Here is a 23,903-nt window from a genome sequence, read left to right on the forward strand (position 1 = left end):
TCCACCCGATTCCTTTGGGTCTTCCCAGTGCACCAGGCCCGAGCACTTGTCTCATGCATCCCACCTGGGCTGGTGATCTGTTTCACCATAGATAATATACATGCTGTTCTTTCAAAACATCCCACCCTCACCTTCTCCCACAGAGTCCAAAAGTCTGTTCTGTACATCTGTGTCTCTTTTTCTGTTTTGCATATAGGGTTATCGTTACCATCTTTCTAAATTCCATATATATGTGTTAGTATGCTGTAATGTTCTTTATCTTTCTGGCTTACTTCACTCATTGTTTCCTTTAAGAGTAAGATATTTATTATAGGGCTAAAATCCTGTGAGAAAAGAATTGTTTACCATAACTAAGGATTGTGGGTATAGAGGCCTTAAGCCTACTGTATGTTCTTTTAAAATTTATTTTTAATCAAAGTTCTAGTACATATACTTTTAAAACTCGAATAGTACTACAAGGCTCTTTAATAATAGCACACTCCCCCATTTCTCTTTCTCTTAAAGCACTGCTTTTAGCTTTTAGATTTTTTTTTGTATTTATCTTCATGCCCCCACAGCACATGCTTATAGTGTTGCTTGTTGATTTTTAGCTTTGACAATTTATCTATTGAATTTTTCATACTGAGATGAAGATTTAGCTTTTTTCTCCTCCTGCTTATTTCCAGCGTGTGCACCCACCCTATTGTCAGTCCCCCTCACCGCAACACAGTCACAAAAACATTTTGTGTAGGTCATTGGTGTCACTGTTGAGACTAGAACAAGTGTACTGTGGGTGCCTTTTCTGCCTTAGTGCGGTTCAGGAAACACTTGCCTGGTAGTGGGAAATTATTTTACCCTAAAACCTTGAAGACAATGTTCTGTTTTTTTCCAGGTTTCAGAGCTCATGTTGAGAAGTCTGAAGCCATTCTGATTCCTAATCTTTCTCTTCGGAAGGTTTTAGGATCTTCCGTTTGTCCTTAGAATTGTGAAATTTCATGATGGTATCTCTTAGTATGTTTATTTCGTCCATTGTTTTGGACTTTTGCTACCTTTCTCAGTTTGGAAACTTATGTTTTTCAATTCAGAGAGGTTTATTTGAATTATTTCTTTGACACCCCCTGCCTTCAATATACTTCTTTATTCTGTTATTATCCCTTATTCAGATATTGGATCTCTTGGACTGATCATCTGATTTTCCTTTTCTACATTTCATCTTTTTGTATACTGTGCTCTATTTCCTGGGAAGTTTCCTCAGCTTTATCTTCCATCCCTTTTTTTGAGTTTTTCCTTTGGTATATTTTTAATGCTGGAGAGCCTTTCTATTTTTATTTATTCTTTTTGAGAGTGTATGTATGCTTGTTTTGTAGATGAAATATTTTCTTCTCTGAGGGTAAATGGATATGTAAATAATGGTGGTTTAATCGCTATGCCTGACTCTGGTGACTCCATGGATGGTAGCCTGCCAGGCTCCTCTGTCCATGGAATTCTCTAAGCAAGAATACTGAAGTGGGTTGCTGTTTCCCCCTCCAGGGTTTCTTCCGACCCAGGGATCGAACCTGGGTCTCCTGCATTGCAGGCTCATTCTTTACTGACTGAACCACCAGGGAAGCCCAAATAATATATAAATGATACAATATATGTTGTATATAATTTTTCTGTCAAGATTTAATTTTCCTTCATAGTTGTTCTTCCCTCCAAGTGTTTTTTTTCTTTCTTTACAAATATATTTCTTTGTTTGGCTGTGCTGGTTCTTTGCTGTGACACATGGGATCTTTGATCTTAGTTGTGGCATGTGGGATCCAGTTCCCTGACTAGGGATTGAACCTAAGCTCCCTATATTTGGAGTGTGGAGTCTTAGCCACTGGCCCACCAGGGAAGTCCCAGCTTTTATTTTCTTTTTGGTTGTTTTGGCCTCTTATTTTAAAGTCTTTCCTCAGCTGTGTGGTGGTCATCCACTACCCAGAGATGGATGCTAAAATGCTGATTGGGATGCTCTTTGTTGACTGAGACCTTCTCTGAAAGGCAATCTGGATGGAGAACTTTGTTGTCTGCGTCTTTAGGTCTGTCTTGGTCTTGTCAGATTCCTGGAGAGGAATCTCCCGTCTTCTGCCTGGAGGGTGTAAACCATGCAGACAGGCTCTTAGAGCTGAGGAGGTGGGGGAACTACAGGTGGTGCAGTGTCTTAGCGTTTAGTATACAGGCCTTCACCATTCCCCCTGTTCTCACAACTGCAGTCCCACCCTCAGCTGTCCTTGAATCCAGAGAGTCTTCTTTCTAGTTTGTTTTAGGAGTGTTATTCTGCATGACTTATTCTCTTTTTTTTTTTCCCCCCATAATGACTTTGTTTGGTGTTCAGTAGTGACTTGTTTTCCTTTTACATGAAGTCAGTTTTCTTGAACTCTGAAGGAATGGGAAAGGACAGCATTTCTAGGTTCACAGCTCTGCAGTTTCTTCTTCTGTTGTTTTCCTAAAGCATTAAATATTCAGCCTTGTTCTGATGAGATCCTTTTGTTCTCTCCCCCTCCCTCATTTTCATTGAGACCTCTCCTTTCCTTTGCTGCCTTCATCCTTGTTTTGCTCACTTTGAACTCTATTCCCAACAGTTCCTCCTCATTGTAGGATTGCCCCAGTTTTTTGATGTTTATGTATTTGGCTGTACCAGGTCCTAGTTGTGGCATGCAGAATCTTTGAGTTGTGGCGTGTGGGATCTACTGGTTCCTAGACCAGGGATGGAACCCGGGCCCCCTGCATTGGGAGTGCAGAGTCCTGGCCACTGGACTACCAGTGGCCCTGTACCATAGCCAGTCTGCATTCAGTGTCTCCTGCTGTCCCCAGGGGTCCTTCGCCCTTTGCAGTGAATGGCACTTGGCACTCTCGGGACTCTCCTGGTTTTGGGTTGTGGAGACTCCGCGCTCCTCTGCTGCGACCTGTAAAGATGCTGGCCCCGCACGGGTCTCCCGGCTCGGTTTGCCCTCACTCGTGTCCTGTGGTGTGTGATGCTGCTGCTCACTTAGCATGGTCGTCTTGTTGACGTTGCCTGTGCAGTTTTGGATTTGCTGTCCGAGTTTTGTCTGCTCTTAGGGGAGGCTTCAGGGAGCTCCCCAGACCACTGCCGTCTTCCCACGGCTCCCCATACTTCTGCTCTTAGACCTGCCCTCATTCTAACCTCTTGATGAGCTTTTAGTGACCTCAGTTCCTGAGCACTTGGGGAATTCTGTAGTGTCAGTTTTGTTGCTTTTGTCTTTCTGATGCTTTTAGGATTCTGTTTTCCTGGTTCTACAAAGCCAGTTACCATTCTCCTGCTTTACAGTCTCTGTTTTGTTGTTTTCTTTCTCATTCTCTTGACTTTGTCATTTTAGTGGGGTTTTAGAAGTAAAGGAGATAAATGTGTATGTTCAACAGAAGTAAGTATTCTTTTATATATTTATGTACTTCCTGCATGTATTTATACTATTGGAAACTATTTTGGAAAAAAAGTCTTTTGTGTCTTTGTGAGTCCTGTATGATTGGAATGAAGTTTGCCTTTAGTACAGAGACTTACTCATTATGGGATCCCATGATAGCAGTGTATTAGCTGTGAAACTCAGTGTAATATTCACTTTTCTTTCTCTCCAGATGGCTTTGAAATGGGTAAAACTAAACTATATCTGATGAAATTCAGCTGAGACATTGTATACTGTATAGCTGCTTTGTCAAAAGCTAAAGCCATAGGCTTTATGACCTGCTTGAAGATCAGATGTTCTCAGCCAGAGGGAGAAATAATATCTACGAATATTTTTAGAATCTGAGTTAAGATATTTTTAGAAATGAGTCGTGTTTCATCCTTTCTTTCTGCTCTACTCAGAATACTTTTTACATTTAAAATGTTTTAATGTATATACATTCACATAACAAAATTCTTGGTAGGTATGTCTAAGAATTGACTGGTTGGGTTTTTGTTTTAGTTTTTTAGTGTTTTAGTAAATAATCAATTGGAGGTTTGTCTCCCCCACCCGCCAGCTTTATTGAGGTTGAATTGACAAAATCGTAGTATGTTTAAGACATATAATGTGATGATTTGATATATGTATAGATTGTGAAATAATTACCACCATCAAGCTAATTAACAAATCTGCAAATACCTCACACAGTCACCCTTTTGGACGTTTATTTTAGTCATCTTTGTATCCCCAGTGCCTATGAGGTAGTAGGGATTTGGTAAATCTTTGTCACGCTGAACTAAAGTTATTGGCAAATTTTGAAGAATCAGCTCTCCTGATGATAGCACCTAGAGCTGTGAATATTGAGGTCTATTTTGGTAGTTTTTGATCTTTTTACCTGGATGTAAGTAAAGCCCAAGTAGTAGCTGTGTTCACCTGAGATTGAGAATATGTTGATTCTTACAGGTGTAAAAGATTCTTTCGCATTTTAAAACACTTAAATTTATGTAGCTGAAAAAATTCTAGTGTGCATACATTGCAAAAATTACAGCTAATGGTAGAGACATAGCCAAACTCAACCTTTATACATTTGACTAATGTTGGTAGAAGTTTAGCTGTTATATAAGATGATTCGATTAGCACAGGACATTTAAGCCCAACAAAAAAGTATCTTTGTCATCATTGCCTTAGTAGAAAGCATCTGCCAAAAAAAAAAAAAAAATCTGCTAAGGCTAGTCTCTTCACCCTCAGCGATTGTCAAATGCTTTGTTATGTCTGCTCAGGAGGGCTCTCTGACTTCGTGATGTGGAGGGTGGCAGTAAGAACTTCAGTCAGGAATGAACATTGAGTCAGACACAGCTGGGAATGGCAGTACCAGTGAACCAGGAGGAGCTGTTAATAGAAACCACTGATATTCTAGTCCACTAAAGCCCAGAAAGTTGAAGGAGGGAGCCAGAAACCTCCTATGACAATGGTCCAGGGTATTTTATGTTTAGTCACACAGGGTACCTTTTCTTCTGATATGATTTGGGGAGCCAGAAAGCTTCTGTTTCTTCCCCCTTGCCTTAGCATATCTTATTGAGCTCTTAAAATACCGAAATTCCCAATTCATTCTCCTCAGAATTACTCTCACTTCCAGCTCCTCTCCTAAGGTCCCTTGTTCTCATATGAGATAACCTTGCTTCCACGAATGGGCACTCAGAGACAGAAAAGATGGAGCTTTCTGAGAGCCAGGGCGTGATGGAGGTGGGAGGGTGGCTGCTAAAAGTGGAGGATACAGGAGTAAAGAAAGAGGGTAAGAGAGATGTAATTTCTTTTACGATTTGGCGTAAACCTGATACAAAAAGCCTCAAAGGGATTTCTACTGTTTAACCTTTACCAGTCAGAAACTAGACCCAGAATATTATTAATGTGCATACCTGAGATGGTGGCTGCTTTTTCTTTATCTTTTTATCTCTTATGTTAAAAAAAAGAAGAAGAAAATTCTGTGGGAGACTGACTAATGGCATGAAGCCCAGAAGTCTAGCTTCAGGCTCTCTGGGCTGCTTCTTAGCATATCTTCCCAACCTTCTTTCCCCACTACTGTTCCTTCTAAATACCCTGTACTCCAGCCAGATTAAACCGTGAACAGGTCTCTGTAACCTTTTCACCTTTTCCTGCTCCTGTGTCTTAACTCAAGCATTCAGAGTGTTTGTTTGAAATGCCCTTTTCTGTTTGTGAATCCTAATTCCAGTTCATTTCTCAAGCCTACTTCGAATGCCCTGTCTCCAGCATTGCAGTCTCTTCTCTTTCCCTTGTATCTGAGGAGTTATTCCTGGAATGCCATGTGAAAAATAATCTACAGTATCACTTGTCATTTTGAAGATTGTATTGGGGGCTAGCTAAGATATCCGAAGCTCAGAAATTCCACGACCTGGTTTGAAGCTGCTCTGGTCAGTGGACTTTCCCAGGCAGCAGGACCAGTAGGATTCAGTAGTTTCAGTTGAGCTGGAATCAGGGCTTGGCCTAGCCTGTGAGGTTCAGAAATCTGTGAATATGTAATTGGGATAATTTTCTTTGGAAAATTTAATCAGATGGTGAGCTCACTGGCATGTTGTGACTTTTCTCTATCTTCTGATATAATTAACTGCTCTCCAAGCAACTGAAGGAAACAAATTTTATTTAGGAGGAAAAGTATTTTATTTTGCCCTTATTCAAGTTAATTAACTCTAGCTTTTCTCTTCTTTCTCTGTAAAATGGGGATACCATATTATTATTTGGTTCCCATCTATATTTTACTGAAGTGCCATGCAGATGAAAGACTTTGGACAAGGGAGTGCTTCTCCCCTACCCTTCTAATGGGGTATTTTCAGAAAAGGGTTATAACAGACTTACTTCTTTGATATTCAGATATGGAATTGGCAATCAGAGGACCCTTTCTTTCTCCAAGCCCACCAGGAAACAGTGAAAGACTTTAGACTCTTGAAAAATTCAAGACTGCTTTCCTGGTCATTTGATGGAACAGTAAAGGTAATTTGTAACAGATGTTTCTTTGCTAAGAAATATTCTACTGTTGTATTGATTATATAGTGACAGCCAAAAGCAGATGGCTGATACGTAAATACTTAAATTTTTAAATTTCTAAAGTAGAAATGCCTGTTTTTTGTTTATTGCAGTCATCTACATCTGCTGTGTGTCTATGAACATTTGTACTAAAAGGCTCTTAAAGAGGTTAGAACAACCAGTGTACCTAAAGCTCTTGTTTTATAGCTCTCTTCTGGCTGATTATGCTCAGCAATACAAAAATGTTCTGAAAAGTGTCAACTTCTGAGTTTTTCTTTGAAGGTATGGAATATTATTACCAGAAGACTAGAAAAAGACTTCGTGTGTCACCAGGACACAGTTCTTTCTTGTGATATTTCCTCTGATGCTACTAAGTTTTCTTCTACCTCTGCTGACAAGACTGCAAAGGTAGGTCAATGGGGTGAAAGGTGCATGCTTAAAACTTGGGTGTTGGTTATGCATTCTGAGTCCAACTAATGTGTAAAATACTTCCCTGGTGGCTCAGATGGTAAAGAATCCATCTGCAGTGTAGGAGACCTGGGTTTGATTCCTGGGTTGGGAAGATCCTCTGGAGAAGGGAATGGTTATCCACTCCAGTATTCTTACCTGGCGAATTTCATAGGCACAGAAGCCTGGTGGGCTGTAGTCCATGGGTTTGCAAAGAGTTGGACATGACTGAGTGACAAATGCTAACTAATGTGTAAAAGAGAAAAATAATATTCTGTCTGGATGTTTGTCTCTTGTGAATTTTTGGAGGATGACCATTGGCATTTAGTTTGTACCAAATATGTTAAGTGAGTGACATTGAGGACTTTTGATTTCTCCTTTACTGATATATTTTTGTCTGTTAGTAATCAAAGGCAGCATCTACTGCATATTATAGGAATAAAAAGTATTGAAAGAGATTTACATTTAATTGTACACCCACAGTTAAATTTTTTGTAATCAATGTAAATTGATGCTTCTGAAAATCATATTCCAGTGAAATGATGCTGCCTGCTTGGGGACACTGATGACTCCATCCTGTTCTTTTTTCTTCATCTTTGTTAATGGCATTGCTATCTGTCCATCTTTCCAAACTATAAACCTTGGAATTGCCTGGGACTCTCCTGTCTTCTGTGTTCTATTGATTACTACTCAGTGTCTCTTGGATCCTTATTCTCTTCCTTTTCCCTACCCTAAGACCGGGCTCTCCTCTTTTATTGGTGGACCTGCCACTGGTCTGCGCCTCCTCCAGTTTATCTTCCCTGCTGCTGCCCAAGTGCCCTGTTGAAGCTCCTCTGAGACTTGATGGTTTACAAGCCCATATTCTTAGCCCATCTCTCTCTCTTTCTGCTAAATTGTTCCCTCTGTGCCAGACTACTTCTACTTCCACCTTTTTGTGCACTGTTATCTTTGGCTCAACTTGACCTTTTATCCTTTTTTATCTCAATGCATCCTGACTCATTCTTTTAGACCAGCATTTGAGGTCAATTCTTCAGTGATCACTTTCCTGGCCCTTAGGCAGGATTAGCTGCTCTGCCTTCAGTGTTCCTATTACATATTCTCATGTTAATCATTTACTTCATACCACTGTTCACTCAGCCATTTATGATTAAACTAGAAACTTTTCAAGGACAGGGACTGAATCTGGTTATCTTTGTACTACCAGTTCTTTGCTCAGTGTCTGTAACATGTTTTCAATATGTGCTTGTTAAATGGTGATGACAGAACCACCAGGGAGAATATTGGAAGGAAAAGAACAGCATCTTTCTGCCAAGATAGTATGTTGGTATAGGGATTATAGTAGGGTCATGGTGGAGAGTTCTGACAAATGTCCAGTGGAGAAGGGAATGGCAAACCACTTCAGTATTCTTGCCTTGAGAACCCCATGAACAATATGAAAAGGCAAAAAGATAGAGGACACTGAAAGTTGAACTCTCCAGGTTGGTAGGTGCCCAATATGCTAATGGAGAACAGTGGAGAAATAACTCCAGAAAGAATGAAGGGATGGAGCCAAAGCAAAAACAACACCCACTTGTGAATGGGACTGGTGATAGAAGCAAAGTCAGATGCTGTAAAGAGCAATATTGCATAGGAACCTGGAATGTTAGGTCCATGAATCAAGGCAAATTGGAAGTGGTCAAACAGGAGATGGCAAGAGTGAATGTTGACATTCTAGGAATCAGTAAACTAAAACGGACTGGAATGGGTGAATTTAACTCAGATGACTGTTGTATCTACTGCTGTGGGCAAGAATCCCTTATAAGAAATGCAGTAGCCATCATAGTCAACAAGAGTCCAAAATGCAGTACTTGGATGCAGTCACAAAAAGGGCAGAATGATCTCTGTTCATTTCCAAGGCAAACCATTCAATATCACAGTAATCCAAGTTTATGCCCTGACCAGTAATGCTGAAGAAGCTGAAGTTGAACGGTTCTATGAATGAAGACCTAAAAGACCTTCTAAAACTAACACCCAAAAAAGATGTCCTTTTCATTATAGGGGACTGGAATGCAAAAGTAGGAGGTCAGGAAACACCTGGAGTAACAGGCAAATTTGGCCTTGGAGTACAGAATGAAGCAGGGCAAAGGCTAATAGAGTTTTGCCAAGAGAACCCACGGGTCATAGCAAACACCCTCTTCCAACAACACCAGAGAAGACTCTACACATGGACATCCCCAGATGGTCAACACCGAAATCAGATTGATTATATTCTTTGCAGTCAAAGATGGAGAAGCTCTATACAGTCAGCAAAAACAGGACTGGGAGCTGATTGTGGCTCACATCGTGAACTCCTTATTGCCAAATGCAGGCTTAAATTGAAGAAAGTAGGGAAAACCACTAAACCATTCAGATTATGACCTTCATCAAATCCATTACAATTATACAGTGGAAGTGAGAACTAGATTCAAGGAATTAGTTCTGATAGACAGAGGACCTGATGAACTATGGATGGAGTTTCGTGACATTGTACAGGAGGCAGTGATCAAGACCATCCCCAAGAAAAAGAAATGCAAAAATGCAAAATGGTTGTCTCAGGAGGCCTTACAAACAGCTTTGAAAAGAAGAGATTTGAAAGGCAAAGGAGAAAAGGAAAGATATACCCATTTGAATGCAGACTTCCAAAGAATAGCAAGGAGAGATAAGAAAGCCTTCCTCAGGGATCAGTGCAAAGAAATAGAGGAAAACAATAGAATAGGAAAGATTAGAGATCTCTTCAAGAAAATTAGAGATACCAAGGGAGCATTCATGCAAAGATGGGCACAATAAAGGACAGAAACAGTATGGACCTAACAGAAACAGAAGATATTAAGAAGAGGTGGCAAGAATACACAGAAAAACTATACAAAAAAAGGTCTTCATGACCCAGATAATCACGATGTTGTGATCACTCACCTCGAGCCAGACATGCTGGAATGCAAAGTCAAGTGGACCTTAGGAAGCATCACTACGAACAAATCTAGTGGAGGTGATGGAATTCCAGTTGAGCTATTCCAAATCCTAAAAGATGATGCTGTGAAAGTGCTTCACTCAATATGCCAGCAAATTTGGAAAACTCAGCAGTGGCCACAGGACTAGAAAAGGTCAGTTTTCATTTCAGTCCCAAAGAAAGGCAATGCCGAAGAATGCTCAAACTACTGCACAATTGCACGCATCTCACACACTAGTAAAGTAATGCTCAAAATTCTCCAAGCCAGGCTTCAGCAATGCGTGAACTGAGAACTTCTTGATGTCCAAGCTGGATTTAGAAAAGGCAGAGGAACCAGAGATCAAATGTGGATCATTGAAAAAGCAAGAGAGTTCCAGAAAAACATCTACTTCTGCTTTATTGACTGTGCCAAAGCCTTTGACTGTGTGGATCATGACAAACTGTGGAAAATTCAAGAGATGGGAATACCAGACCACCTGACCTGCCTCTTGAGAAATCTGTATGCAGTCAGGAAGCAACAGTTAGAATTGGACATGAAACAACAGACTGGTTCCAAATCAGGAAAGGAGTACATCTCGGCTGTATATTGTCACCCTGCTTTTATTTAACTTATATGCAGAATACATCATGAGAAATGCTTGGCTGGATGAAGCACACTCTGGAATCAAGATTGCGGGGAGAAATATCAATAACCTTGGATATGCAGATCATACCACCTTTATGGCAGAAAGTGAAGAAGAACTAAAGAACCTGTTGATGCAAGTGGAAGAGGAAAGTGAAAAAGTTGGCTTAAAGCTCAACATTCAGAAAACTTAAGATGATGGCATCTGGTCCCATCACTTCATGGGAAATAGATGTGGAAACAGTGGCAGACTTTATTTTTTTGGGCTCCAGAATCACTGCAGATGGTGACTGCAGCAATGAAATCAAAGACATTTGCTCCTTGGAAGAAAAGTTATGACCAACCTAGACAGCATATTAAAAAACAGAGACATTGCCAACAGAGGTCCGTCTTGTCAAGCCTATGGTTTTTCCAGCAGTCATGTATGGATGTGAGAGTTGGACTGTAAAGAAAGCTGAGCATTGAAGAATTGATGCTTTTGAACTGTGGTGTTGGAGAAGACTTGAGAGTCCCTTGACTGCAAGGAGATCAGTCCTGAGTGTTCATTGGAAGGATTGATGTTGAAGCTGAAACTCCAATCCTTTGGCCACCTGATGCGAAGAGCTGACTTATTGGAAAAGACCCCTGATGCTGGGAAAGATTGGAGGCAGGAGGAGAAGGGGATGACAAAGGATGAGATGGTTGGATGGCATTACTGACTCAATGGAGATGAGTTTGAGTAAACTCCAGGAGTTGGTGATGGACAGGGGGGCCTGGTATGCTGCAGTCCATGGAGTCACAAAGAGTTGGACATGACTGAGTGACTGGACTGAACTGATGGGGATTAACCTAGGAATTTCAGTCTCTATTATCTCATTTAATTTTCACTCTACAGGTGCTACTATTCCCATCATACACATAAAGAAACTGAAGCCAGAGAAGCTCATGTAGTTGTCCTAGGCCAAGGAACTAATAAATTGTGGAGCCAGGACTCCACTCAAGTCTGCTTCACTCTGTAGACCAGTTTGCTGTTCTTCCTTCTGAGTCTAAAGAACTTAAGGAAACTGTGACTTTGATCCTTATGCTGAAGTTTACTTGAATAATTAAAGAGAAACTAAAATATTATCAAGGTTGCTAGTTTGCATTTGGGCCTCTCATAAAAGGCTATGAACTGCTGAATATTAGAACTTCGTATGATTGAATTTATGGCTAACTAGCCAGTAAAGAATCTGCAATGCGAGAGACCTAGGTTCAGTCCCTGGGTCTGGAAGATCCCCTAGAGAAGGGAATGGCAACCCACTCCTTTATTGCCTGGAGAAGTCCATGGATAGAGGAGCCTGGCAGGCTACAGTCTTTGGGGTTGCAGAGTCAGACCGAGCAACTAACACACACAGCACTCAAGGCAGGGTTTGTAGGTGCTTATTTCAAGATTCTTAAACAATCTGAATTGCCTTCCAGATTTGGCGTTTTGAACTCCTTTCTCCTCTTCATGAATTGAGAGGCCACAAAGGCTGTGTGCGCTGCTCTTCCTTCTCTGTGGACAGTGCCCTGTTGGCGACTGGAGACGACAATGGAGAAATCAGGGTAGGGTGTTTGCTGACGTGAAAGCACTGTTTTTCTTACTGCTGTGGCTGGTCCTCTGTACCGCATCGGGGCCCTCTGTTAATGTAACAGGGAAGCACAGGCTGTGGGGTCCTGGTTGGATGAGGCACGCTTTGTTCTGTTTCCCGTGCACGTTGTGTTCACAGCTGCACTCCACTGCAGAAAAGAATTCGTTTTAGAGTTAGAAGCGTTTCCTATGTATGTGAGAAGGCGGATGCCCTAGTTATTTGCGGTTGGCTCTCTGCTGTTAGCTTGAGAATAATGACTCATCCTAATTCTTGGATCTGAACCAAAAATTGTTTTTAGTGGCAGAATTTGAGGAGAATAATTTTTGTAAATTGTTATCTAGATTATAAATGAATTGCAATTTTGCTGTTTTCTGCACTGAAAGGTCTCTCTAGCACTGTACCCATTAAATAGTCAACATTTAGATGGGGCCTGTTGCTGTTCTCATGGGGCTATTTGCTGCTGGTTGTATTAGAAGCACTGGGTGGTTGAAAATGATTGGACATTGGGATGCTTTGGTAACCAGTATAATTAAGGAGAGTCTTTTTTTTTTTCATGAAAGAGAAATTAAAATGCAAGGAATAGGTATATAGTGCAGAAGAGTGAGACATTATGCAGTTTGCTGGAACAGAGGCATTATCAGATAGGCCTGCCAGGAAAATAAGATTCTCTTGCTTAAGAACTAAGTAATCAACTAAGTAATCTCTATGCCATTCTCACAAATATCACACCCACTGAAGGAGCAAGGCTGCTTTGGGAACATTGGGTTTGCTCTGAGTCCTCATCTCTGGATGAAAGGACCTCTTTATTGGTTATGAGGCAGTGTTTCATTTTCCAGAAAGCCCTAAAGGTAAAAATTGTCTCTCTTTAAGTGCTATTCAAAAAATTTTCTTTAGTACATTAAAAAAATTTGTTTTTCCACTTTATTTTTTAAAAATACAGGAAAGCAGTTAATTTTTTATATATATCTTATATCTAGCTGTCTTACTGAATTCTTTCTAATCAGTTTTCCATTTGATTCTCTTGGATTTCCCAGGGAGATATTTACAAATGATGATTTTAATTATTTTCTTTTGCTGTTTATGCCTCTATTTTTCTTATTCTGATGTGTAATTTCTTTGAAAAATTAGAGTACTGCTCATATATTAAATATCACTGGAAGTAAATGGAAATAGTATCTTTTAGTAATTAGGTTGTTTATAGAAGTTCAGTAAAATAATCTTAGTGAATGTTTATATGTTTGCTTCCTTATTTTATACATATAAAGTATCAAAAATTATACATATGTATATAAAAAAAACCTTACTGGACTTACTGTTTAAAATATGTATACTTAAGGTGTTTGTATAGTATCTGTCATTATTCTAGATCCTAAACTAGAATTCTTTGTTCTTTTGAGGTAGTTTAATTTATTAGGCCTTTTTTATTTATTCCCTGCTTCTCCTATCATACTCTTTTATTCAGTGAAAGAGTCGCAGTTTTATAATTAGTCACTCTTAAGTCCTTTTGTTATATTTTTTTGGATTAAAGATAAAGATAAATATCACAAGTAATGCATTTTAATTATATTTATTGTTTTTAATTTGAAAAAGAATGGAATTTAAAAAATTACTAAGGTATCACCGAATTGTAATTATATTTTTAAGAAAAATTTCCAAATATGTTCCAGATGTGATAGATATAAAACTTCTGAGTAACCCTGCTAATGAACTGTGTATCACTTTTGTAGATATGGAATGTCTCAAACGGTGAGCTTCTTCATTTGTGTGCTCCAATTTCAGTAGAAGAAGGAGCTACTACTCATGGAGGCTGGGTGACCGACCTTTGCTTTTCTCCAGACACCAAAATGCTTGTTTCTGCTGGAGGATATCTCAAGGTGAGGGATTCTCAAAGACTAAGGGAAAAGAGCAGTCTATACCCTACTTTCCAAGCTATTTTCACATCCTGTGTCTCGGTTGGGCCTCATACAACCCATCAGAAAGGAGGGGCAGTTACTGTTACCCTGTTTTGGGTGATGATTTGCAAGGCTGCTTTTCTCAGGTCTTTCGGAAGTTCTGATGACAGTGTTAGGGATCTTCTCAGACCAGAGCTCTCATACCACCCCATACAAGTCTTAGATGATCAGAATGACTAGAAAGTAGGGTGTTTAACTGGATTTGATTTCCTGCTTTGCTAATTGTGAACTGTGTTGGTTGAAAGTCTTTAAAAATTATTTTTATTCGTGAAATTTTCTTAAGTATTAGTGGTAATAGTAGTAGTAACAATAATAAAAATAGTGATAATATTATTATACTATTATAGTAGTAGTAATAAAAATAGCAACAGCAGCATATTGCTTTATAGTTTAGAAAATGCTTTACTTACATCATCTTTGTAGCCAGCTTGTGAGACTTAAATTTTATCATCTTTGGTTTGTAGGTGAGGAAAGTGATGTTCATAGAGGTTGTGAATGTCCTAAAATCGCTTAGTACATTTGCTTATGTGAACCTAGTATTAGTAAATACTGAGGCCACTGTCGAGTATGCTGTGGTGCCTCAGGGTTGTTTTTTGGTGCTTGCATCTTTTGGTCCATCCCCTCACTAAGAGTGTACTAAGTGCCACTGTCTGCTGACTCTCCTGTGTGGGACAGTGTTTAAAACTTGGTTCTTGCTTAGGTGGTTGACAGTCTTTGGGGGAAACAGACAGTAAATAAAGTCTCTTAAGTGTAAGAGGGGCTCTAGGACATGTCTGCAGAAGAAGATTGGAAGCACAAAGGAGAGGACAGAGGGCTCCTGGGGAGGGATGCTGGGGCTGAGCCTTTGGAGTAGCGGTTGACGTGTAAAAGGGGTTTGAAGATGGTACTGTATGTTGTACTGATTGCTTAACGTAGAACGCTACTGAATTAGATCTCGTGATACTGTTTTTTCTTCCTGAAAACGTTCAAGGGTAGGAGATGATTCTAATTGTCTAGTACAGTATGTGCTGTGCTTCATCGCTCAGTCATGTCTGACTCTTTGCGACCCCATGTTCTGTAGCCCGCCAGGCTCCTCTGTCCATGGGGTTCTCCGGGCAAGAATACTGGAGTGAGTTGCCATTCCCTTCTCCAGGGGATCTTCCCAACCCAGGGATCAAACCCAGATCTCCTGAGTGGCCGGTGGATTCTTTACCATCTGAGCCACCCAGGAAGCCCAGAAATATGGGAATCTGTAGCCTATCCCTTCTCAGCATGCAGAAGCCGCTGAGCTGCCAGGGAGGCCCCTTGTTACAGTGGTGGTGGTGTTGTTCAGTCCTCAGTCGTGTCTGACTCTGCGACCCCATGGACTGCAGCACGCCAGGCTTCCCTGTCCTTCACCAGCTCCTGGAGCTTGTTCAAACTCATGTCCATTGAGTCGGTGATGCCATCCAACCATCTCATCGTCTGTCATCCCCTTCTCCTCCTGCCTTCAATCTTTCCCAGCATCAAGGTCTCTTCTAATGAATCAGCTCTTTGCATCAGGTGGCCAGAGTATTGGAGCTTCAGCATCAGTCCTTCCAATGAATATTCAATACTGATTTCCTTTAGGATTGACTGGTTTGATATCCTTGCAGTCCAGGGGACTCTCAAGAGTTTTCTCCAACACCACAGTTCAAAAGCATCAGTTCATCAGCGCTCAGCCTTCTTTATGGCCCAACTCTCAACATCCATACATGACTAATGGAAAACTATAGCTTTGACTAGACGGACCTTTGTTGCAAGATAATGTCTCTGCTTTTTAATATACTGTCTAGGTTGGTTATAGCTTTTCTTCCAGGGAGCAAGCGTCTTTCAATTTCATGGCTGCAGTCACCATCTGCAGTGATTTTGGAGCTCAAAAGAATAAATTATCTCACTGTTTCCGTTGTTTCCCCATCTGCTTGCTGTTTGCCATGAAGTGATGGGACCGGATGTCATGATCTTAGTTTTCTGAATGTTGAGTTTTAAGCCAGCTTTTTCTTTTTTTTTTTTCCATTTATTTTTATTAGTTGGAGGCTAATTACTTTACAATATTGTAGTGGTTTTTGCCATACATTAACATGAATCAGCCATGGATTTACATGTGTTCCCCATCCCCTCTCCCACCTCCCTCCCTATCCCATCCCTCTGAGTCTTCCCAGTGCACCAGCCGTGAGCACTTGTCTCATGCATCCATCCTGGGCTGGTGATCTGTTTCACTCTTGATAGTATACTTGTTTCAGTGCTATTCTCTCAGAACATCCCACCCTCGCCTTCTCCCACAGAGTCCAAAAGTCTGTTCTGTACATCTGTGTCTCTTTTTCTGTTTTGCATATAGGGTTATCGTTATCATCTTTTTAAATTCCATATATATGCATTAGTATACATATTAGTCTTTATCTTTCTGGCTTACTTCACTCTGTATAATGAGCTCCAGTTTCATCCATCTCATTAGAACTGATTCAAATGAATTCTTTTTAATGGCTGAGTAATATTCCATGGTGTATATGTACCACAGCTTCCTTATCCATTCGTCTGCTGATGGGCATCTAGGTTGCTTCCATGTCCTGGCTGTTATAAACAGTGCTGCGATGAACATTGGGGTGCACGTGTCTCTTTCAGATCTGGTTTCCTCAGTGTGTATGCCCAGAAGTGGGATTGCTGGGTCATATGGCAGTTCTATTTCCAGTTTTTTAAGAAATCTCCACACTGTTCTCCATAGTGGCTGTACTAGTTTGCATTCCCACCAACAGTGTAAGAGGGTTCCCTTTTCTCCACACCCTCTCCAGCATTTATTGCTTGTAGAGTTTTGGATAGCAGCCATTCTGACTGGCGTGTAATGGTACCTCATTGTGGTTTTGATTTGCATTTCTCTAATAATGAGTGATGTTGAGCATCTTTTCATGTGTTTGTTAGCCATCTGTATGTCTTCTTTGGAGAAATGTCTGTTTAGTTCTTTGGCCCATTTTTTGATTGGGTCATTTATTTTTCTGGAATTGAGCTGCAGGAGTTGCTTGTATATTTTTGAGATTAATCCTTTGTCTGTTGCTTCGTTTGCTGTTATTTTCTCCCATTCTGAAGGCTGTCTTTTCACCTTGTTAAGCCAGCTTTGTACTCTTCCTGTTTCACTTTAATCAAGAGACTCTTTAGTTCCTCTTCTCTTTCTGCCATAAGGGTGGTGTCATCTGCATATCTGAGGTTATTGATATTTCTCCCAGCAGTCTTGAGTCCAGCTTGTGCTTCATCCAGTCTGGCATTTTGCATGAAGTATTCTGCTTATCAGTTAAATAATCAGGGTGAAAACATACAGCCTTGACGTACTCCTTGCCTAATTTGGAACCAGTCTGTTGTTCCATGTCTGGTTCTAACTGTTGCTTCTTGACCTGTATATCGATTTTTCAGGAGGCAGGTAAGGTGGTCTGGTATTCCCATCTCTTTAAGAATTTTCCAGTTTGTTATGATCCATGCAGTCAAAGGCTTTAGTGTAGTCAATGAAACAGAAATAATTGTTTTTCTGGAATTCACTTGCTTTTTTTTATGATCCAACGGATGTTGGCCATTTGATCTCTGGTTCCTCTGCCTTTTCTAAATTCAGCTTGAACATCTGGAATTTCTTCGTTCATGTACTGTTGAAACTTCGCTTGGAGAATTTTGAGCATTTGCTACCATGTGAAATGGGTGCAATTGTGGTGTAATTTGAACATCAGCTCAGTATAGATGTTCAAAAATATTTGAATGACTGAATTGGAGTTTTTGGATACATGGCACCTATATAAATGCAGTTTTATTTAATGAATACTCTAGCTTGTGAAAAAGAGAAGTCCGAGGGCGGTTTTAGCTCTGTGAGAGGGTGTGTGTTGTGATCCGTTTTGCAAGTTCACACTGAGAGTACACTGCAGTTCACAAGGTGTTTCGTTAGCCTGTGCCTAAACAAAGGCCCGTGGGGCCACGGACGTGACTCGCCGACCAAACGGCCACAGCAAAGGAAAGGCACACCTTTCGTTAGTTACTGGGGGACTGCGATACTGACAGCCCCTGTCCTCCTTGAGTGTAGAGATAAACTGCTCCAAGGATAATTCTTAGGGGAGCAGCATTGCTGTTTTTGTGTTGGAAGCTGGGAGTCTTCAGCTGTATTAACTGCTGAAAAATTTAACTGCTCAGCTTTGACATTGAGCTTCTAGAGACCCTGTCTTTTGATGCTCTGGGCCCCATAGAAGACTATCACAGAATTGTGAGTCTGGCTTACAAGATAGAATAGAGATCAGTGACTAGATAGCCAGCGTTCCTAGAGAAGCACAAGATAAACAGCGAATCAGCGTCTGTAGAGTTAGGTCTTGAGCGTGAAAGAACCTACAGCCTGTGTATTCAGTCTGTATATTTCAGTGACAGTCAGGCTATTCTTTCTTCTGGTTTGGTTACCAGCATGGTTAAACTGATTGTGATACAGTCCAGCCTACATCTACCCAGCATGTTAATGAGACTATCCAAAAGCACAAAGCAAGTAAAAAGGAATAGCTGCTAGTATCCAAGAAAATAGGCCTTTTGAGTCTGTTTATAACCCAAGCTATATAAATTGAATGTCAGTAAGATAAAGTGTGTATCCAGTAGCTAAAAAGCTCTTAACTTTTAAAGTTATTCCTATTTATAAGTTAAAAATAATGTCATTTACTTGCGTTATACCACAGAGTACATCCTGTTAGAAAGGCAGGAAATCCACAGAAAGTTATACTCGTGAGGAGAAGGGTTGATTTGAAATATTAAATACATGGTGATAAGTACAGGTTTGCCATGACTTAGAGGCAACAGAGTATGAAGTTCAGGAGAATGAGCCTTGGGGAAGACTGCTTGAATTCAGAGCCTCGCTCTGCCACTAGCTTTGTGATCTTGCATAGATGATTCCTCATCTGTAAAGTCGGTATAATAATAATGCCTGCCTCACAGGGTTGGGAGGGTAAGGGAGTTAATACAGGTGAAGTACGTGTATGTGGTGGCACACGGTGTGCCCTGAGTAAGTGGTTGCTGTTTTTTCTGTTTTTAAAAAAGCAAGGTATAGTTGATTTAGGGTTTCAGTTGTGCAGCAACATGATTCAGTTATGTATATATTTATAATATAGATATTGAATATAGTTCTCTGTGCTCTAACAGTAGGTCCTTGTTGCTTATCTATTTTATATATAGTAGTTTGTACCTTTTAGTCCCCAATCCCCAATGTATCCTTTCCTCTACCTGCTATTTCTAAAGAAAATTTATTTCCTAGAGCAAATTTAGTTTCACAGCAAAATTGATTGAAAAGTATAGAGTTCTCATACACCCCACTGCCTCCACATACAAGCCTCCCTATTATCAACATCCTCCACCAGAGGGTACATTTGTTACAAATGATGAATGTTCGTTATCACCAAAGTCCATAGTTTCTATTAGGATTCACTCTTGGTATTGTACATTCTGTGGATTTTGATGAATGTATAATGACGTGTCCACCATTGCAGTATTATGCAGAGCAGTTTCACCGCCCTAGAAGTCCCCTGTGTAAGCCCTGTTTAAGTGGTTAAGACTTGGTGCTTCCACTGCAGGGGGGCATAGATTCAATCACTGGTCAGGGAACTGTGGGTCCCGCATGCTGTGTGGTATGGCCAAAAAAAGAGTCCTGTTTAATATTGTCTTTTCATTCATGGTCATTAATGACTGTGGGGTAGTGTTTCCAAGCAGAGAGGTTTAATCGTGGGACGGGTATGGGTGCACAAGGTTGGGAAACCAGATGTCTGTTCCACTTCTGCCACCTGCGAGCAGTGTCGTCCACAGTGACAAGGCCTTTCTTCTCTCTCAGCCCTGGTTTCCTTACTTGTAAAGTGAGGCAGCTGGACTAGCTGATCTCTATGATTTGCCTTTAGTGGCCGTCCTCCGCAGCCTTGATTACACTGCTGTTTTATAGTGCAAAACTGTTTGTTCTGGAAGATTTCAAGTTAGTACATGTTGCTTTACTTAAGTCCACAAGGTATACTTTTACCAGTTAGCATGACCAATACTGAACATGAATAGTTGATCCAGTCACATGAGCAAGGCAGAATGCTGGGCATTGCCACAGATACAGAAGTGACCATTGCGTTTAAATTCTCAGAATCTTGATGTACCTGAGGCCTTTTCAAAAGGTGTTCATGTACATGGTCTCTTGCCCTCAACTGTGAGATATATAGGTAAGCATCATGATCTCTTTTTGGTAATAGAATATAAATAGTATTATAATCTTAGCCAATTCAACAATTGGGAGTAGAAAGGAAGGACTTGGTCCAGGTACCTCCTACATTTGAATGTTCGGTATTTATTTGGCAAATACATGTATAGACTTTTGAAAACAAATTATTTTTTTATTTTTACTTTTTATTTTAAATTATTTTATTTATAAATAAATATTATTTATTTATTTATTTTATTTTTGGCTGTGCTAGGTCTTCGTTGTTGCACAGGCGTTTCTCTAGTTGTGGTGAGCAGGGGCTACTCTCTAGTTGCAATGCATGGGCTTCTCATTGCAGTGGTTTCTCTTGTTGCGGAATACCAGCTCTACGACACGTGGGCTCAGTAGTTGTGGCTTCTGTGCTCTAGAGCACAGGCTCAAGAGTTGTGGCTTCGTTGCTCTGAGGCATGGGGGGTCTTCCTATATCAGGGATCAAACCCCTGTCTTTTGCCTTGGCAGTGATTCTTTATCACTGAGCCACTAGAAAAAACTTGGTCATGGACTCTTGAATCACTCCTGGTGAAAGGAGGATTCAGTAGAGAGAACCTATTCTATTCTGCAGCTCATATTATGAGTAGTCAAGACTACTTGACTACACAGGACAGAGGATCGTTCTCGCCATTCTACTGAGGATGACATGCAGACAGAATTCAGTTCAGCCATGGCTGTAATGGGCTCTCTAGGTAGCCTGTGTCTGCAGTTTTGAGTAGGCTGTGTGTTTCTCTATTTTGCCTTACAGGGGGTTAGGTGTGGGGTCGCTGTGAGGCACTCACCAGGGCTAATCATGAAAGGCAGACTGGGTTGATGATACTGTATTCAGCATTAAACTATCTATAGACATCTTTCCTGGTATTAGCTTAAATTTGGGAGTAGGAGGGATGGGGGCGAAGGAATCCTGTTGGCACTGCAGATTGTCTCACTCTAATTACCAGCCTAATAAGAATTTTATTTTTCTCTGCACAGTGGTGGAATGTTGTCACTGGGGAATCCTCACAGACCTTCTACACAAACGGAACCAATCTTAAGAAAATACATGTGTCCCCTGACTTCAAAACATATGTGACTGTTGATAATCTTGGTATTTTATATATTTTAAAGATTTTAGAATAAAATAGTTAAGTGGTGATGTAAGTTGACCTCTTGTAATTTTGAGTTGGAAAAAAATCCTAATGAAACTCTGTACTTTAACTTTTATAAAGCTGTGAATTGTTTTGTAGTATTGCATTAATTACAAAAGTGTTTGTGGTTGGATGAATAATATTAATGTAATTTTCCCCAAATGAACACACCTTTAATCTTATTTTTCATAATCACCATTATTTTTTAACAGTTTGTCCTTAAGATGCAAATGAAAATGTGAATGTGTACCTAGTTATACCATTGGTAAAATTCTCCCTTGCTGCATTCAAATTGGTTGACATAATTAATGAGAATAATTGGAAGGAAATGCATATATTTTAATACTGTCATCGGTGCAGGCCGTGCCTCAGGGTGGTGGTAGCCTGCTTTCTGAACCACACCCCAAGGGGGGTATATAACTCCCAAGGGGGGTATATAATTCTCTCAAATATAATCACAGAGCCTATTTGCACCCCTTAAAATTTACTTTCAAAATATTGTGTCTATGTGCACAGTTTGCAAAATTTTCTTTAATTCACTTGATAAGTGAGTCTTAGATTTCAAAAGTTCTCTCTGTGAAGCAAATGTTATGTGTGTTGGAGAGAGTAAATTTTGTCGGTCTACCTTTTTTCCTTAGCTTGTGGCAGCCCCAGGCTGGACCTGGAGTCTGTCAGTCTCTGGACTGGGCACTCTCCTGCTCTCTCTGGTTTTTTACGTACCAGACTTCCTACTTGACTGAACTTAACCTTTCTTAATCCTCACTTTCTCTCTTTTCTTAAAAGTAATTGCTCCACATTTAAATGTTAGTAAATTGGAATAATTGAGGAGGAGCTAATTTTAATCATAAGTTTTAACAACAGACTTTTTCTAAGATATAGAAAATAGTAAAAAAAAAAAAAAAATTTTTTTTTTCTTCTAAATTCCATTTACTTTTAGATGAATGGCCTTGCCAGTGCTGTTCTCTTAGTGAATTTCAAGAGAATCTCTGGTTTTCTACACCATACTGGAAGAGTCGCTGTGGCTGGAAGATGTCACCTTTAACCTCCCAGCCAGTCTGTTTTTCTTCCCTTCTCTTCCTCCTCCTTTTTCTCCCTCCAAAGTTAATTAAAAACAGAAATTAGAAAAGATAGTTTTTGACAGGGAAAAGCATATCAATATCAGTAACTAGCTTTTTTGACCTCCTGATTAGGAATTTTATTTGCAGCTTAAATCCAAACATTTTCACTGAAATATATTGTTAAGTGTTAGTAATAGATGTGGTTCTTACATAAAAAGACAACCAAAATTCAAAACTTTTTGTTGCTGTAAGAAGAACTAAATCAAGTGAACATTAGCTTCAATAGTAGGCAAGCATTGAGCCAGTTTCTGTTGGTGCATATTAGTAGATGTGGGGTGGGTAGGGGGAATAGACCACTTCAGATGTATTTTAGATTAGATATTCCTATTTAGCATTTGAGGGAACCATAAGTAGAGTGAATAAAATACTTTGATTAGAAGATTTGTTTTTGTTTTTTTTGTTTGTTTTATGGTGGGTTGAGGAACTGATTTATGGACTTACTGTGACTTAAGCAAATGTGATGTGAAAATCTCAATTTCATAAAAATGTTTTATAATGTTACTCATGTTCTGTGCAGAGTACCGAAATCATAATTTGATTTGCATACAGTGTTAAGGAACTCTGTGTTTATAGCTCATTGTATAAGTTTTAACTTTTGGAATTAAGTCACTTGACTATAAAAATATAGCAACAGATAAGCCTTTAATAATGCCTTGATTGGCCCTTATCTTACAAATAAAAAGAAAAATAAGAAGAAAGACCAGGTAACATGAGGGAAGAGGAAAAGCCTTTCAAGGCAGCTTAAGTGGCCAGTCAAGGGGAGGGTTTTGTTTTTTACTTTTGGACGAGCGTTTTTCAAACATTTCTCCTTGCTTTATTATTATTATTTTTTAATTGGAAATACATTGCATTTTGTATGTGTAAGTTTTTTTTTTTTTTTTACATTGGATGTGTTTTGTTTGTTTTGAAAACTGTTTTGTATTTGTGATACGCTTACATGATTTTTTTGCCTTGGTATACATTTTTAATACATGAATTAAAAATTTTATAATAATAAAATTCCTAAAATATTTTTGGAAAGCATTTTCAGATTGTTTCAGACTCCTTGCTTGTTCTTTTTTGATCAGAAAACACATATGGAAGATTCTTCAAATTAAAGCCATCAGCTTCTATGCTTTATCGGGTTATGTGTAATGCAATTCTATAGAAATTTTCTGTCTCCTCAGTTTGTCTCTGATGTCCAGTGTGGCCAGCATGGAGAAGATCCTGTAAAGAAGATAATTCATTCATTCCTTCTTTCATTCAGTATATATTTGTTGAGATCTGCCCTGTGCCTGGTATTTTTGTTACTATTGGGGATGTAACAATGAGCCAAGTAGAGTCCTTGCCCTCCTGCAGTTGGGGGCTCAGGAGAGGCAGACAAAAAGTCAGTCAAATTTAGTGCTTAGCTTGTATGTGAGTAGGGAGAAGGAGGGTTGCAGTT

The 23,903-nt window shown here is 39.8% G+C and overlaps 1 protein-coding gene across 3 annotated transcripts in view; it reads left to right on the forward strand.

Moving 5' to 3' along the window:
* APAF1 (apoptotic peptidase activating factor 1) overlaps positions 1–23,492 on the forward strand; it is an 84,014-nt gene extending 60,522 nt beyond the window's left edge. For all 3 annotated transcript variants that reach the window (XM_043440163.1, XM_043440161.1, XM_043440162.1), the window contains 5 exons: positions 6,288–6,407; positions 6,723–6,848; positions 11,912–12,037; positions 13,791–13,937; positions 21,208–23,492. In XM_043440163.1, coding sequence (XP_043296098.1) covers positions 6,288–6,407; positions 6,723–6,848; positions 11,912–12,037; positions 13,791–13,937; positions 21,208–21,354 — 666 coding nt within the window. In that variant the 3' untranslated portion in view covers positions 21,355–23,492. The remainder of the gene's footprint in view (positions 1–6,287; positions 6,408–6,722; positions 6,849–11,911; positions 12,038–13,790; positions 13,938–21,207) is intronic.
* Positions 23,493–23,903: the final 411 nt, after the last annotated feature.

The sequence above is a fragment of the Cervus canadensis genome, chromosome 21, assembly GCF_019320065.1.
Source record: "Cervus canadensis isolate Bull #8, Minnesota chromosome 21, ASM1932006v1, whole genome shotgun sequence".
Classification (NCBI taxonomy): Eukaryota; Metazoa; Chordata; class Mammalia; order Artiodactyla; family Cervidae; genus Cervus; species Cervus canadensis.